This window comes from Dermacentor albipictus, unplaced genomic scaffold, assembly GCF_038994185.2.
Source record: "Dermacentor albipictus isolate Rhodes 1998 colony unplaced genomic scaffold, USDA_Dalb.pri_finalv2 scaffold_66, whole genome shotgun sequence".
Taxonomy (NCBI): domain Eukaryota; kingdom Metazoa; phylum Arthropoda; class Arachnida; order Ixodida; family Ixodidae; genus Dermacentor; species Dermacentor albipictus.
The window spans coordinates 237,271-253,328 of NW_027225620.1; the positions used below are offsets into that span (position 1 = coordinate 237,271).

General features: G+C 49.1%; 1 protein-coding gene across 3 annotated transcripts in view; it reads left to right on the plus strand.

The window, feature by feature from the left end:
* Window positions 1-324: 324 nt before the first annotated feature.
* LOC135916324 (uncharacterized) overlaps window positions 325-16,058 on the plus strand; it is a 45,681-nt gene continuing 29,947 nt past the window's right edge. The window contains exons 1-3 of one of the 3 annotated variants that reach the window (XM_065449658.2): window positions 345-490; window positions 569-742; window positions 7,780-8,524. In XM_065449658.2, the coding sequence (XP_065305730.2) occupies window positions 446-490; window positions 569-742; window positions 7,780-8,524 (964 nt within the window). In that variant the 5' untranslated portion in view covers window positions 345-445. Of the gene's footprint in view, window positions 743-7,779; window positions 8,525-16,058 lie in introns of all 3 variants that reach the window. The other 2 variants (XM_065449659.2, XM_065449657.2) reach the window with 2 other exon arrangements.

A 16,058-nucleotide genomic window follows, 5' to 3' on the forward strand; every position in this document is an offset into this window, starting at 1 on the left:
TGGCACAGATTGTGTGCTATACTTTCTGACATACCTGAAGAAATAGCTATATGGCACTGCTGCCTATAACAATAAACGAGTAAGCGCTTGTGCAAGAGAGCCAAGTCACATATATCTGGCAAAATGAAGTTGCTTCACGACGAGGCGATGCTAAGGTTCGAATGCATGGTAAAGAGAATGTGCGATACTCGGCGAACGCCCAATGCTGAGATCTGCAGGCGAGTGAAGTTTCCGGTCCGACTCCGTTATCGACACCGCGCGCCACGGTAAGGGAGAGATTGTGAAGGGCGCACAGGAAACGTGGGTTGATGGAGAGGATGGAAGTGTTTGTTAAACCTCCGGCTACCGCCTCCGCGCCATCTGACGACGTTATGTGCTGTCACGTGATTGCGAGCAAACGTCTGCCTGGGTGAGGCCGTCGAGGCCGTCTGTCTCTATCGCCACCATGCCCGACCGCGGTTGTCTGGCTCTCCACCGAGTGTGCGACTCGGTGAGCGGCGTGAATTGGCGCCCGACGCGCTTCGTTGACGAGTTGACGTTGAACCATTACGCCTGCTGCGTCTGCCAGGTGATTCCAAGCACGACGGTCCTGCTGCCCTGTTCACACGCCCTGTGCGAGCAGTGCCGGGCAGGCTCTGTCGACAAAGATGGCGGAAGCGTCTGCCCCCTGGACGGAGAACCCTTCCGCGAAGACGAGTGCCAGAAGTTCCAGCTTCCGGAGAGGAAGAAGCAGAAGTTGAAGGTGAGTATTTTGTCACTTCTTTGGCAGTAAAGAGTAATTTCGCTGCCGCTGGTAAACATCCGTGTTTTGTGTCTTGTTCCTTCCGATGTCAGGCGTTTCGTGTCCCGTTGAAAGGGAGGGGGCGGATATGTGATATTGATGGCTCGCAGTGTATCGATATGTGGCTCGCTATGAAGGCGCCATGTCACGCAGCTGCGAGGTGTATGGCCAGGAATTGCTTCCCCATTTGCAACTGCTGTTTTGCTGGGGTTGCCACGTCTTTGGGAGGAAAAGTAGCCGAAAATTCCGGAATGTAGTCAGAAAGGTCGCCAAATTCGGCAAGAGCTTCAATCGGTAGCCAAAAAAAAAGTTGCCACGATGCGTCAAACCAACAATGCGAATTTCTTAAACTAGTATAAAAAGTAGAAGGCAAAAAGTACCTGTAGTCTGCTGCACTAATGGCAAACACTAATAACAGAAAAAGAAAACACCTTATCATATATTATTGTAAAATTTGCCATAATGACTAGCTGAGGTTCTTAGGTGATTTTCGTCGCACACTTTCACGTTGTCTCATAGCCAAAGCGGTGTCGGTAGTTACTATAGGATAAAACTCGATGCACCATGTTGCCCTTGCACCACAATGACTTCGCTCCAAGCGTCCCCATGCAAACTGTATGAAATCTCGCACGTTCTGCCCTCCCTGGCGTGCAATCACAAGCATTTTTAGGAAGCTTGCATAGGCCCGGTACCTGTAGTCTCATGGCTGCCATGACGCGTTTTTGGTTGTTGCAGTAGCTTCTGGCCCCAAGAAACACGTGGTATTCGAGATTTGCAATCGAGGTAACCATTGTTGTGGCCAAGATTAGGAGACCAATAATTGCATTCCTCAAATGCAGCACGCAAAAGTATTGCCTTCAAGGTTAGCTGATTCCTGTCACTCAGAGAGAGCTACTTCAATTATCTGTCCCTGACAGTTGTGACTGCTCGAGGCGGTGGTTTCAGCCAATGAACGTTGCGTATGAAGCGTCTCGGGCATTCCTGGTCAGCCTTGGACGAGTCGGAGAGGCACACTCATGCATATGGTGGGTATGATATGCTTTAATTTGCCGGATTTACTTCCGGCGCTTGCAAAACAGGAAGGCATGGACTTCGACATCTGGAATTTGGGGTTGCCGCTTTGAGGGAACCGGCGGATGAAGTGTGCGATTTGGACACTACCTGCACCAATCACCACCGCCAAAAGTAGGCATAAAGTAGCTAAGTCACCACCTACGATTTTCGGCCGTCAAATCGTCTAAAAGCAGGCAATTTGGCGAGAAGATGTAAATCCTGGCAACCCTGCCCCCTCCCCTGTGACAGCACCATTTTCAGCGGCTAAAACCGCCCACGTTCAAGTCACCGCATCCGGTGAATTGAAATTAAGCAAGTTCACAAAGCGTAGACAACTTCAACGACTCGCGCATGCAAAACAATAGCAGTGCCAAACGGAACCACTGAGATGCTCGACAACCACCTATTTCTTCTACAAAATATCTTCTACAGTTCTTGTCCCCCTGAGCGCCCTTTAAATTGTACCTTCAAAAGCAAAATGATACCCCCCAAAATAAACAATAGAAGTATATTCATTTAGAGAAATCGGGAATTTCGCCTCGCTAATTGAGAGCGCTTGTGCTTTACTAGGCACCCTCCTTTCTAGGCCACTGCTTTATTTTATTACATTCCCGTTGCAAGCGAAAATTACAATTCTGGGCCTTTTTGAACTGTTATTTCATTAAAGCTATTTAACAAATGTAAATTGAGGAACGGCAGCCTCAAACGCTTCTGCAACGCCCACCCCGGGAAAGCGCAGTCGATACTAATGCTACCCGTCCCCCCGAGGTGTAATTGAAGGGACGATTAATTGCGAGTCAACGTCACCGTATAAAGTAGGATGAAAAGAGAAAAATACTCTTTTTATGCGAAGCATATTACTAGAGCTCAACCCAGCTCCTCAGGCGCGGCGGTGTCGCCTTTAATGACCTTGAGTGCTCATGCCATACCACGTGACACCGTGACGTCACGACAGAGGAGAAACGGGCTCCAACTCCCGCCGTCGCTCGCGGCGTCGCGGCGGTATTGGCGGCGAGGAGTTACGGAGTCGCCCTCTATCGGAAGCGCCTCGCTGGCGTAGTATGAGGGATCACGTGGCGCGCTCCTCATAGGTTTTGCTGTCAGCGCTCACTGAAAACACCACGCGCGAGCTTTCCCGGACATTTCTGTAAGCACTTTCGAAACGAGAGAAGTTTCTTACTGTCTAAATAATAATCTTGGGCCAACTGAAAGCTCACAATCGTTTACAGTCGCTATCTCTTTACCGAATACGTACAGTGAACGCCACTGCGCGCGGTCGCCTCGATGGAGTCTGCCGAACCGGCTACTTAATTGCTTGAAAGGTAGGTAAACGCTGAGAGCAAACTATGTGAAATACGTTCTTATAGTGTTTGTATAACTAAATGGAGCGTAATAGAATGAAGCCTCAATGCAGCGATCGCGTAGATTCGCAGCGACCGACTGCGCGTCTGCATGCTTGTCCGCGCACTGTTTCGCTTTCTCCGCGCGCGCGTTTTCGCACCGTGTCATGAGCTTTAGGCCGCAGAATATGAGCATTTGACAGTATACAAGCAACCATTGTTGCGTGGGCGCTATCAGAGCTGTTCAAAAATAATTTCATTGTAGGGACTTCGACACCTACGGGGACTGTGATGTGCCGTCGCGACGATTCAATCTTTTTTTTCTTCAAAATTCTTTGATCTTTCGATACTATTTCTCGAGTTGCGTCGCACTGTATGTTTATCGGCGTTCTCAGCGCGCAATTTCCCGCTGCTCCTTTTTTGTAATCCAGTGCATTAATTCATAACACAAACATGACCATATGACATGCTTTCTTTAAATGTGCTTCTTACCGCTGCCTTTCCACTCCACTGAACTTGCCAGTATCTATAGTATCGACAAGTTCATAGACCAAACCGTCATGACATTAGTCGGGCAGCGGACTCGGGCGTGCGTCTCAGTGCGCGTTTTCAGAACATCGCAGACCGGGCGCCATAGCAGAAATCTTCCTCGCCTCTGTGCTTGCTGCATACCCGAGTTGTAGCCGATGACTGTTTGCCGGTTCTATGTCTCGCGAGCCAAGCTTCAGACAGCTTCTTGTCCTGCGGCTATGTGTGAATAAGGCTGACACCGGCCTCCGTTACGTGCGTCCGGCCCTGCGGCACCGAGCAGTAGCCTACCATGTCGCGCGCCTTCAAAGGCAGCCACTACATATTGTAGTGCTTTCAAGCGTTGTAAAGGAGACACTCGAAGCGGGAAAATTTCGCCACTAAATGAAAACCGCAGCGTACGAGGGAATTTAAACTCGTTTTCAGCTCGCTTCGGCGCGCCCGAAGCAGCCGACGCGGCCGCTATGTCCACGTGATCCCTCCTAGCACGTCACGCCGACGGTGGCGCCAGCTTTTCCAGTGGTGGAGCTCGAGGCCAATACAGTGAAAGCTCGTTAATTCGAACTTCAATAATTCGAATTTATGGATAATTCGAACTGTACGATTTGGTCCGGCCAAGCTCCACAGAAGTCTATGTATAAAGAAGTCCGTTAATTCGAACACGAGAAGGTTCCCTCACGGATAATTCGAACTACGCTCGCCTGGCACACGGCCAGAGAAACGCGCCTACTGCCTACACACAAGGCTGTATTGCCTCCGAAACGGAGAGAACGGCGAGAGAAGGCAAAATCGGAAAAAAATCTAATGGCGTTTTTCACTGGTCGATCTGGAGCAGCCGCCTGAATCCTCGAGCGAGCGCTCGGCTTTCACCAATCCAAGTCTGCCAGTCGAGCGCACGAACGCTCCGCGGGAGATCACACAGGAAGTCTGCGTGCACGTGACACAAACCGGTTCCGCAAACTATGCCCAACACAATGTTGTGCGTACCGACCGGGTACCGATTTCGCTTGAAGACGGAAGTGACGCCATGTGACGCGTCCTATTTTCGCCTGAATCCGCGTCTCGGCGGCGGAGCAAGTGAGAGCGATCCGGCGCGGAGCGAGTGGAACGCGCGAACCCGCTCCAGATCGACCAGTGAAATTCGGATTCGTTGCCGCGGAGAAAAAAATCCTGCTCCGAATCGACCAGTGAAAAACGCCATAACCGACGCGGGGTCAGCCAGAAGGAAGCGGCGGCTGCCGCCTCTCCGTTCTACGTAACCTCCGAGACTTCTTGCCCGCTGCGAATCTCGGAGGCTTCGCAAATCTTGTACAGCTGCTAATGCTGTGCGGAGATGGCACGGCAAGCGCCAAAACACAGCGAATCAAGTACGTCGCAGCTGCGCTTGCAATCAAGAACCAACGAATCAGGGCCTTCGCCACCTTCACATGTTCAGCATCTTTGTCTCGGCACTCTTCATCGGTTGTGCACCTCTGTTTTCAGCTTAGGAGGTACCGACCATCGCGATTCATTGTGATGGTGTTAAGCCTCGGCTAACGTTCGTTTCATTGGACATCGGTGGTGTGGCAGAGTCGGACCCAGAGCTTCGACTCGATGATGGCGTGTGCCCGCGGCACACGCCATCACTTTTTGACTCGCCAAATTTCTGACATGCCCTACTGCTTCCAAATCGCAGTGTACTGTTGCTCTCCTTCACTTTCGTTAGTTCGAACTTTCGTTAATTCGAACTGAAGCGGCTTCCCCTTGCGGTTCGAATTAACGAGCTTTTACTGTATAAGCAGCTGCGCTTGCCTCTGCTAGACACTCACGAGGTAAGATGCCTCCTGGAGACAGAGCTGCTCGTTGGAATGAGAAGCGAAGGTTGCGGCGTGCTACAGGGACTGATGACGAGCGGGAACAACGTCTGGCCAAGCAACGTGCTCAGTATGCGGCTCGGCGACAAGTTACTTGCCAAGTTTCGCCACCAATATGCTTCGCATCTGACTAGGCTTAACCAAGCTAAGCCTGAGCCAATTTTTTTTACTGCGATAGCAATTTAATGGACACTCCAGGTGCATTTCTGCCGTCGCCGTGAGGTTCGGCATAAAGACCAAGGGCAATAAAATCCGTCCCCACTCGCAGTATGCAGTAAGTGCGAATGAAAGAGTGTGAGGGTGAGTCGGCGATCGCGTCTCAGTCTTACCCGGCGCGACGAATCAGCGGTCCGGGCCACTGTAACTTGAAAGCCGTCTGCGACGGGTACAGAGTCCGCGCTGGGCTTTCTTTTCGTGACTTCGTTCACCTTGATGCGAGCGGCAGCATGAAGGTTACTGCGCCGTGTCCCTGCGGCGCTACCGACGCTGACTTACAACTATTTTTTCATGACACGAAAATTCTGTTTGAGCACAACGATGGCATTAGAAGGAAAGTGGAGGAATCATTTCAGACACTGAAAAAAGGCGGTCGGCGTGTCAGTCAGCCTTCCGTAACCCTTACCTTCGAAGGCAATGGGCTTGCTGAACCGGGCTGAACAAGAGTGTTAATCTCACCCGCGACCACGAGGCAGTGTGTCGGGAATCACAAGTGCTTTTATTCAGATCGAGCATGCGCGCGCGCTTGATGTAGGGTGTAACGAAGAAGAAGAGCACAAGGACAAGGCCAGCCAGATCGTCTGTTCCGTGCCTGCAGTCGAACCAGTGGGCCAGCCGGATCGCCAGTGCTTAGCGCGAGCGTGAGCCGTTCGGGCAACCAGCTGTTCCTGCTCTGCGTGACCTTCCTTCTCGATTAAGAACAGAGGCCTTGTGCTCTTCTTCTTCATTACAAGGGCTTTAAAAAGCCATCGTGTTTTTTTTTTCTCCAATAAACGCAGTTGTAAGTCAGCGGCCGTGTGCGTCCCATCCTCTATTCTGCTGTCCGGTGTACGTTTTTAGTGCCGTTTTTTAAACATTGTTTAAATACCGCCGTTACATGCCAAATGCTGCACATTCATGTACATGGAAGAAGTAGCCATCCCCTTATACTACCTATTATAAAAACCACAACTAATTGCCTAAACGGAGACAACCATTAAACTTTGTATGTGTAGTACATTGCTATGTTGATGCTGCATCGATGACTGTCAGCTCAAAGTTCCTTTCCACATGTGTGACAGCACAGAGGACTGAGATCAGTTGATTGGTAAATTTGTTGAAAACGGTGACAAGAATATGAGTAAACCACAACTGGTGCAATTCTACCGCTCACCGGACTTCATACCGAAAATAAATATTTTGAGTAACCACTTCCGAGAATGGGCAGAAAAAAATTTTTAAGCCAGTACAGAATATATTGTGCATTGGTGCTTAAGAGAATGTATGTATACAGGAGGGGGGGGGGGTTCAGCGAACATTTTCAGAAATCTTTAAAGGTTGTCTGTGGTAGATAACACAATTCTAGCTCATGAGCTGGGCTCCTCGAAGCAGTGAACGATACTAGCGCAAAATCTTGAGATCCAAAATCGACGAATTAATAAAAATTCATGAAGTTTTTAACTAATTGCGTTATGGCCCATACTGCAATTTACAAATTCTATCCGTGGAGTTCAGAAGGAGAATCGATGTTGAACGAATTTTCATGATGGTACCAGTTTCGTGATATAAATTCACGAGCTTTGCGGAGAAATGCATTCGCGTTCCAGTTAATTTGTATGAAGTATGAAGTACCCAAGTAACTGGAACGTCAATGCATTCTTCCGCAAAGTTCAAAAATTTATATTTCGAAACTGGTGTCATCTTGAAAATTTGTTCCAAGTGGATCCGCCATGCTGACTTCACGGCTAGAATTTGTAAATTTCAATATGGGCCATAAGAAGGTTATATAAAAAGTTAATTAGTAATTTTTTGTTAATTAGCCGATTTTGCATTTCGATTGCTTGTGCAAGTAGCGCCCGCAGTTTCAAGTAGACCGGCTCACAAAGCGGAATCGAGTTATCGGCCACAGGCGGCCTTTAAAAAATTTTGAAAGTGTTCGCTGAAACGCCCTGTATATGGAAACATGCATACACATTAAAAGTAAAGTTTGTTAACCAAATAATCTGCTTGCTTTCCTTTTCAATTAAAGGCCCACTGCTGGAACGAAGCCCACGGCTGCGATTTCGTCGGCCCCCTGGCGGCACTGTTGGGACACTTCGAGGCAGAGTGCGCCTTCCACACTTCTCCCTGTCAACGTTGCGGGGAAAACGTTCCCAACGCTAAGCTGGCCGGCCACTACATTGACGGGTGTAGTACTAACAACTTTTCATCTGAGACACTCGTTGAGTCTTCTACACGAGGTGAAGCCGCCGCCTCCTCCTCTGCTACCGGGGACATCACTGCGACTGCACAAGGGATCGAGGGCAAAGCAGAGTACCGCTACGAAGACGAAATCCCGGCGCTACAGAGCCAAGTGAACGAACTCACGGAGGCTGCAAGAACCCAAGGTGCTCAGCTGCAGGAGTTAAACGGCACACTGGCGCTTAGCCTCGAGACTCTGAATGCCAGCGTGGTTGCGGCCGCCGCGAAATTCTCGGACGCCATCGGCGAAGCCTCGCAGCTGCATCAACGCATTCTCGCTTCGAGAGAGGAGGAAAGTTCTCGGGCACATGAGGCTGGGGCGACTGCAAGCGCAAGCTGTTCGGGCGCAAAGTCGCCAAGGTGGAATGAGGCGACGGACATTCTTCAAAATATGGAAGTCCTCGCTGCCCAGTCTCTGTGGTGCCTCCAACGCCTACTCATAGCACACCACGAGCCATGGAACATTCCGGCAGCTCGGTCATCTAGGGTGTCGCAAAGGAGAGAAAAGCGCACGTCTTTCCGGGAGAGCACCTGTACGCTTCGTTGCGCAAACGCTAACGAAATTGTTTATCTCGTGGTTATAAAGGACTTCGAGGTACTGGAAAGATTCCACAGCAATACAGTAACCTGTCGGTTGCGTCATCGACATGCGTGGTGCAGAGTCACTTTCGGTATATTGGGAAAGAACGAGGGAAGACGAAAATGGGGTCTTAGATTAGATTGGGACAATAGTTGTGCAGAGAGCAGCTGCTTGCCGCACGTCGTTAATGTATCGGAAACGAGCGTGCCGTCTGTTCCTTGCTGTTTGAAACGAGAAGAAGCAGAATGCGACGCGCAGACGCAAGTTTTCTATTACGATATTTCCTTGAAAATTATGCCGTACAGGAAGGTTAGATTTGAAATCGTCATACACGACTGCGAGTGAAGTCGCTTGGCTCATCCCATGACGCTTCGGAACCTATTCCACAGTGCAGTCTTGCCGTGTGAAGCTAGAAACCAACTCTTGTATTTTGTGGGGTATTGTGGAATGTAGTGCTGTTTACCTTTTTCAGAGGGAGAAAGAGAGAATTGGTATTTGTTGGTATATCACTGAAGAACGCTTTCATATTCAAGAGACTTCGCCGTTATACCTGCAATCTGACCGTTTTCGTTTTATTTTCGAAATATTGCGAATAAAGTTCCAGAGCCGCCTTTTATTGATCCAGTATGAACAGCCGGGAGAGTTGAGCGTGTAATTTCTCTTGCAGCGAACCTGTTAAAGCAGTACTAGCACAAAAAGTTTGGAATTTGTCCTTTCCGTTGTAGTAAGTCGCTAATGTCTAACTAATGCTTGAGGTGGCCGATTACGTTCAGGTGTGGACCCCTTCAAACCAACCGCTTTTCCCACGTGGCAACCCTGTCGGTACGACCGATTTACTTTCAGCAGCTGCCGATAGGCAGCGACACAAGTGTATGCCTGTGCGACATTGTCAACAGCGGGCTTCCCCCATAATACAATGAGGGCTCCTCCTTCTAGCCCACTGCACCCCTACGCAAAGGCTAATTCTCATATCTTTTTCTCACAACATAGGCAACAGCGCCTAGTGTTATATTCAACCATCCGAACAATACAATGGAATCTTGCTCCAACTTTGCAGTAAAAAGAAAGAGCGGAGTGAGGCGTTCTATTGCATTTTCCACGCAATGTGCCGGAAAAAGCGGTAATGAAACGACCTCCGTTCGTCGGGGGGGGGCGACGCGTCTGTAATCGCGGCCGTTGCCAGAGTACGCGAGGCCTCGAGCTCGCTTCTTTCCGACGCCGCCCCGGATGCGAGAGCCGCTGGGGACCTTCTCCGTGGCGTCGCCGCCGCTAGAGACGGCTTTCAAAAGTTCCTAGTAGCCAGACCAGCTCCGGGCCGTCCGGCAAGCCGAAGATGCCGCCCGAGTCCAAGGACTTAACAAAAAGGACCTTAACAAAAACTGCCGGACCATTCATTAATAAAGTTTCTTCTTGTACGCAATAGGTGGTAAACGCACGATACGAACAGCGTCCCACCACGGGCGACAACTGAGAAACACTGGCAGCACATGCAACCGGCGTGGAGGCGCCGTACCCTATGTTGAACATAGTCCCAGTCCCGCGGCAAAGAAAATCGCGAGCAGCACTGTCTACTCGGAGCACCGTAGGAAACATGTCAACAAAAAAAATTATGGCGTAACGTGATTGCTTAGGTCTCAAATGTTAGCAAGACATGGCAGGCTGATGCCGCACGGTGCTGAGCATTGCGGTTGACTAGGCGAATGCAATTTCCAATTTAATTTAAATATGCTTCATATGCAAAACCCATAATTGATATTTTATTTCTTTTGTCCCCGACTGTGGGGCTGTTAGCAATCTCGCACACATGCTCTGGTGATGCCCCTCGTTACAGGGACACAATCGCATCACAGAAGACGAATGGAGCTCGGCCATCCAGAGCTCAGACCTTTCACGTCAAACCAGGGCTGTCCAGAGAGCCCACGATGCGGCTGTTAGGCTCGGCCTACCCGTCCCCACGGGATAGCGGCCCGCAGCACTGCCCTAGGGCAAAGCTTCTCAGGACCTTGTAATTAAAGGTCCTTGTGTGCCTGTCTGTTCACAGAAATCGATCTCGGGAAGCTTTAGACTTCAGGATTCAGTGCTCGTACTTCTTTAGACTCTTCGCCACCGCTGTTCGTATTTCTAAACGTTCTTTTTTCTTCTAAAGCCAAGTACCTCTGCGGGACAACTTGCGAGGAATTAAAATCGCGCGACTTTCTCGGCTTCGAAAGGAGGGCGCTATATCTCAGTTGAGATGGTTGCTAAAAAAAGAAAACAAAAAGATGACGGCTGTGGGCGTTCTCGCAAATGTTGCAGTTCGTTACGGGTGTCCACATTTCTGGACACTTCTTATAAAGGCAAGTACACCTCGGCGAAAACTTGCGACGCATTCAAATCGCACTCGCGTGTCACTCTGCATCTTGGTTTAACCTGCTTCCAAAGTGGGGCGCAATACATCAGAATAGACGGCCGTTAATAAAAGAAATAGTGAATTAGCGGCGAGCAAATTACGAGATGTTTTAGCAACCTCTGTCCAGAGACGTGTGGCGGCAAATGCCGGTATACGGCGGCGCGTGCTCTGTATGAAATGCCAATGATGAAACTGCCAGCATCTCGAATTTGTTTTCTTTGGAACGTAACTATTAATGAATAAACTTGTATGAAAAATTCCCATTTAGTACGCCCCGTTCGTACAGACAAGGTATTTGCACTCTTTCCGGTTCACCCCCCCCCCCCCCTCCCAACAGTCTGGAATTTTTTTGTTCCTCGCGATGCATTTTACCTAGGCTACACTTTGGAGGTCCGCGACGAGTTTGTACCTCTGCGATGGTGATTGGGTGAAGGCGTGATGCAGCAACGCAGCCTACGTAGGAGGCGTGACTGACGACACGCAAACAGACCCGTAGTGCTTCCGATTAATGCGACGAATGGAAGACATCACCGTATCCTTTAGCAAAACAGTCCAGACGGTCATGGCTGTAAATCAAACTGAACGCTACGCTCCCGATGTCCCACTCATCTAGGCACAACGTTTACTTCTCAGGGGGTAATAGTTATATTTCATTATTTTCTTAAGTCTATGAAAAGGATGCTCACAGCGTTTCGAACATGTTTCACTGTGTTCGGCACTTTAAGGAAAGTGTTTTAGGATTTTGTTGATTTGTTTCTGATTAAGACACTTAAGAAGTGAGATACGGCTATCTGTATATAACATACATCCTGCTTCATGAAGCAGTACCTCGCCTTCTCGTGCATCAGTGATCAGGTTTCTCTCTTTATAAACTTATCTATTCTTCCAGTTCGAAAGCTATAACGACTGTTTCCGGTATTTTTATAATGTTTCAAACTACCAAGCTATGTGTCATTTAGACAGACTCTCATATTTAGGCATCCATTCAAAGTATATATGTTTGGCGAAAATGTGCGCACACGATCGTATACTGACTTGACATTTTCGACTTTAATTCATGCATATTTAGTGTAATGAACGCCCCGCACCTCCCAAATCCAGAATATATATTGGCAAGCTCCCACAGGGTACCAAAATAATTATATTTACTAATAAACCGATTCAGTTTCATATCTCGTAAGGTGCATGTGTCATGACGACGCTGAAATTGTTCATACGATAAGAGTACATCAAGTTATGCGTAAGCTGGCAGCAAAGCTTCCATAGAAGCGCACATGTCTAAAACGTGGCGGTGTGTTAAAACCGTCGCCGTCTGCGTGTCGTGGGCAGAACTTCTATGAAAAAATATAATACAGAAGAAGTCTGACGCCACACTCCGCCCGTAGTAGAAGTGATGTCGAGCTCTTATGCTGCTTGGCCCGAATGTTAGAAATTTTTTCAGGCGAGCCATCTTTTTCTTATTCCGTTTCTACATCACAATTTGCCTGAGCTGACACGACAGCATGTCATTCTATTCTACGAGGGAATTGTGTCTGAAGGCGAGCTAATTAGAGTGTTACTGAGGCCACTTGCTTCAATATGCTGCTTCAGAACATGAGGGAATAGGGTGGATATGAATTACAGTGCCAGAAAGGTTTGAAAAGCTATGCCACTTATATTCGCATATAGCTACGCACCCAGTATCCATGAATAAAAAAATATGTTGTGATGGATGAAAAGCAGATGGCCAACGCACACTCCAAATGTATACCAAAATATGCGAAGCCTCACAAAGTCATTGACGCCCTCGCGACTGTGTGCCACACCACGCAGTCGTAACCAAGTGTTATCAGACAAGACTGCGCTGCACCCTATTATCACTTATCAAGCATTTCAACCTGCTTATTTGGCTACCTCTATTGCATTCACAGCCTGTGTTACGGAGAGTGAACGAACATAACGAGCCGTTTCTTCGCGTAGCGCCACACAATCATCGTGACGGCGGGACCCAGCGCGTCGGATGCAGCAGTGTGAACGTGCACATTAACGAACAGTCTACGCTCACCCCTTTTGCCGTTGAATACGCTGGCGCTATGTCAGGTGAAGCTTGAAGTGCCGAACACACCTTGAACAAACACGCAAATAAAAAAGAAACTTGCCCGAAACCACCGGGCTCAAGTGAGCAACGCTATTGGGCACGACACAATAGCTATACCGAAGCTTGCGCAGGCCAGCTATCTCTTGCGCCAGAAGCAGTGGTCGGTAGGGGTCACTAAAAACCAGCCAATACATTGGAAAATAAAAGAAATGAACATTTGCTGTTTTAGTATGTCAAACTTATCTTTAACCAAGTTGTTGCTTTATTTGGCGGTATTCTGATTAAAATAAAATGAGCTATGCCGTAGTGTAACTCCGCATTTATTATGAACAGCTGGGGATTCTTAACGTGCAGCCAACGCACAGGACACGAGCAGTTCTGCGAAATATAACCATAAAACGAAGGACCCTAGGTACTACATAGAAGCTTCGTAGTCCACATAAAGCGATAGACAGGCGCCAACGACACAGTGGTGTCCATGAGCAGCTGCCCATCACGCCGCAGGTTTTCACAACGTCTGCTCACGGATTGTTAAGATTAATTACAAAGCAACCTAAAGCAGCAACAGCCCCAGTTAATGTAATGTACCTTTGCCGCATGATTTTTTTTTCAGTATAACTGTCTGATACAAAACAACTCAACTAGTATTCATTCTCTAAATTATATGCTGGAGTTTTTCGTACGAAAAGCGTGATATTGTTATGAGGCGCGTCGCAGTGGGGGTTTTCGGTTTAGATTTCACGGCCTGGGCTTCCTTAACCCGCACACAATTATTCCCTGTTCACGGGCGTTTCTGCAATTCACCCCCATCGAAACGCAGTCGCTGCGGTCCGAATTCATGATCAGCGCATGACACACCAGCAAGATGCTCAACCGAAATGCCACATCAATTCAACCCCTGCGATGGCCACAAGGTAGGCCCAAAGGACCGAAATATTTAAATGTTCACAGTCATGTATGCTTGCTTGGTCATACGGACGAAATTATTCCGAAAAAGTGCAAGCTTCGTTTCATATCGAAAAAAGCATAGAAAAATCTGTTTATTTCTCCCATGTTGTCTAGTGTTGTGCCATTACCACAAGCCCGGATCCCGAATCTGCAAGAGGCAGAATCTATCCTGCGAGCGCCACAATTCTCCCTTCACAAGTCAAGATGCTGCGCCTTCGTGCGGGAGAAGCCTCGGCGAAGCAGCGCGTTTAGACGTGCCCGCGTGTGCCCGACAGCCCGGCGCCGCACCTCCCTTGCCTGGAGGTCACCGCGCGCGCGAACTTTGAACCGGGTGGCCAGCGCGGTCGCTGGTTGGACCCCTCGGACGACCGTCGTGTGCTGACTTTGTATTGGGCCGGTTGAGTGACAATGGGCCTCGGGGATTATAAAAGCAGAGACACGCCGCTCGAAAACAGGATCCGCCAACCCGCCGGGAGAGAGTGTCGCCCCGACTGGGGTGAGATGTGTCACGCGTTTTCGCCGGACGCCGTCGTGCGAGAACAGTCGCGTTTGTGTGAGCTCTCGGCCCCAGTGCCGATCCGTTCATGTCCTGTATGATAACCTGTATATAATGTATAAAGTCCCTTTTGTTATTCTCATCGACGCCAGGCTCGGAGTCTTCGCTACCAACGCTCTGTCACGAAACGGGTGACGAGCGCTACGGGACCACAAAGCCGTTATCGTGGTGCAGCGGTGCAAGTTCGTAACACTGGTGGCACCGGTTGGATGTCGTAACACTGGTGGCACCGGTTGGGAAGACGTAACACTGGATGGCAGCTACGGGATTGACCGGCATCAGCTACCTCGGCGCGGTGAGTGCCTGAAGTTTACCTCAAACACCAGACTTTCTCTGACACAGGTTATAGTAGCTCAGGGATTGACTTGGTGTTGCATTGTGTTTAACCTTGTGTGTTTCAAGCCTAGTAAGAGTGTTTTGAAAACCAGGGGATGCTGAGAGGGTAAACAGGGAAGTGTGTGAAATACTTGCATATGTCTTACTAGTAGTGTTATAGTAGCGTACGGCAGGTATATTCAAAAAGGGTAAACAGCAGGAGGACAGTGTGAACGATGGAGAAGTACAAGGTGAAGGAACTTCTCGAAATTTGTGAGGAGTTGGGCATTGAGTTGGGCTCAACCAAAAGAAAGAATGCGATCCTTGAGGTCATGAGGACTGGGGACGTAACGGCTGAGGAAGCCGCTGAGGCCTGGGCGGATATCAATGAACGTCGGGAAAGGGAGGAGAAGGAACGTTGCGAGCAGGAAAGGAGAGAACAGCAACGTCGCGAGGAGGAAAAGGAACTTCGCGAGGAGGAAAAGGAGGAAAGGAGAGAGAGGGAGCGACGTGAGCACGAGCTTAAAATGAAAGAGTTGGAGATCCGAAATAACTCGCCGGCGCCTAGTCTCACTTCTAATGTTCCAAGAATACGCGATCAACTTCCACCCTTTGTCGTCGGAGAGGATATGGCCAAATACCTCGTGAAATTTGAGCACGTGTGCGAACCGAATAGCATTGAGCGATCCCTCTGGGCACAGAATCTGTTAGCGTTGCTTCCTGGGGAGGCATCAGACGTAATAACTTGCTTACCGAAAGAGGCGTTTGAGAGCTACAGTGATGTGAAGGAAGCGCTACTGCGGAAGTACAAATTGTCGCCCGAAGCTTTCCGGCAGAGGTTCCGGTATGCAAAAAAGGGTAAGGAGTCGAATGTTGACTTCGCGTTTCGTCTAAAAGCCGACTTGGTGGAATGGCTGAAGGGCGAAGAGGTTTACGACGACCGCGACAAAATTGTCGAATGCATCGCGTTGGAGCAGTTCTACCGTTGCATTGATGAGGATGTCCGGCTCTGGCTGCAAGATAGGCTAAAGGAGGTTAAGCTAAACAAGGCAGCAGAGTTAGCGGAAGAGTATTACACCCGCCGCAGCTTGCACAGCAAGGCAGTGCGCATAGAAAAAGCAGATAGAAGAGATGGGTTTTACGGGAAGCCCGACGAACGGAAGGAAATCACGCGTCGCGAGTTTCGGGACGACGAATCCCTT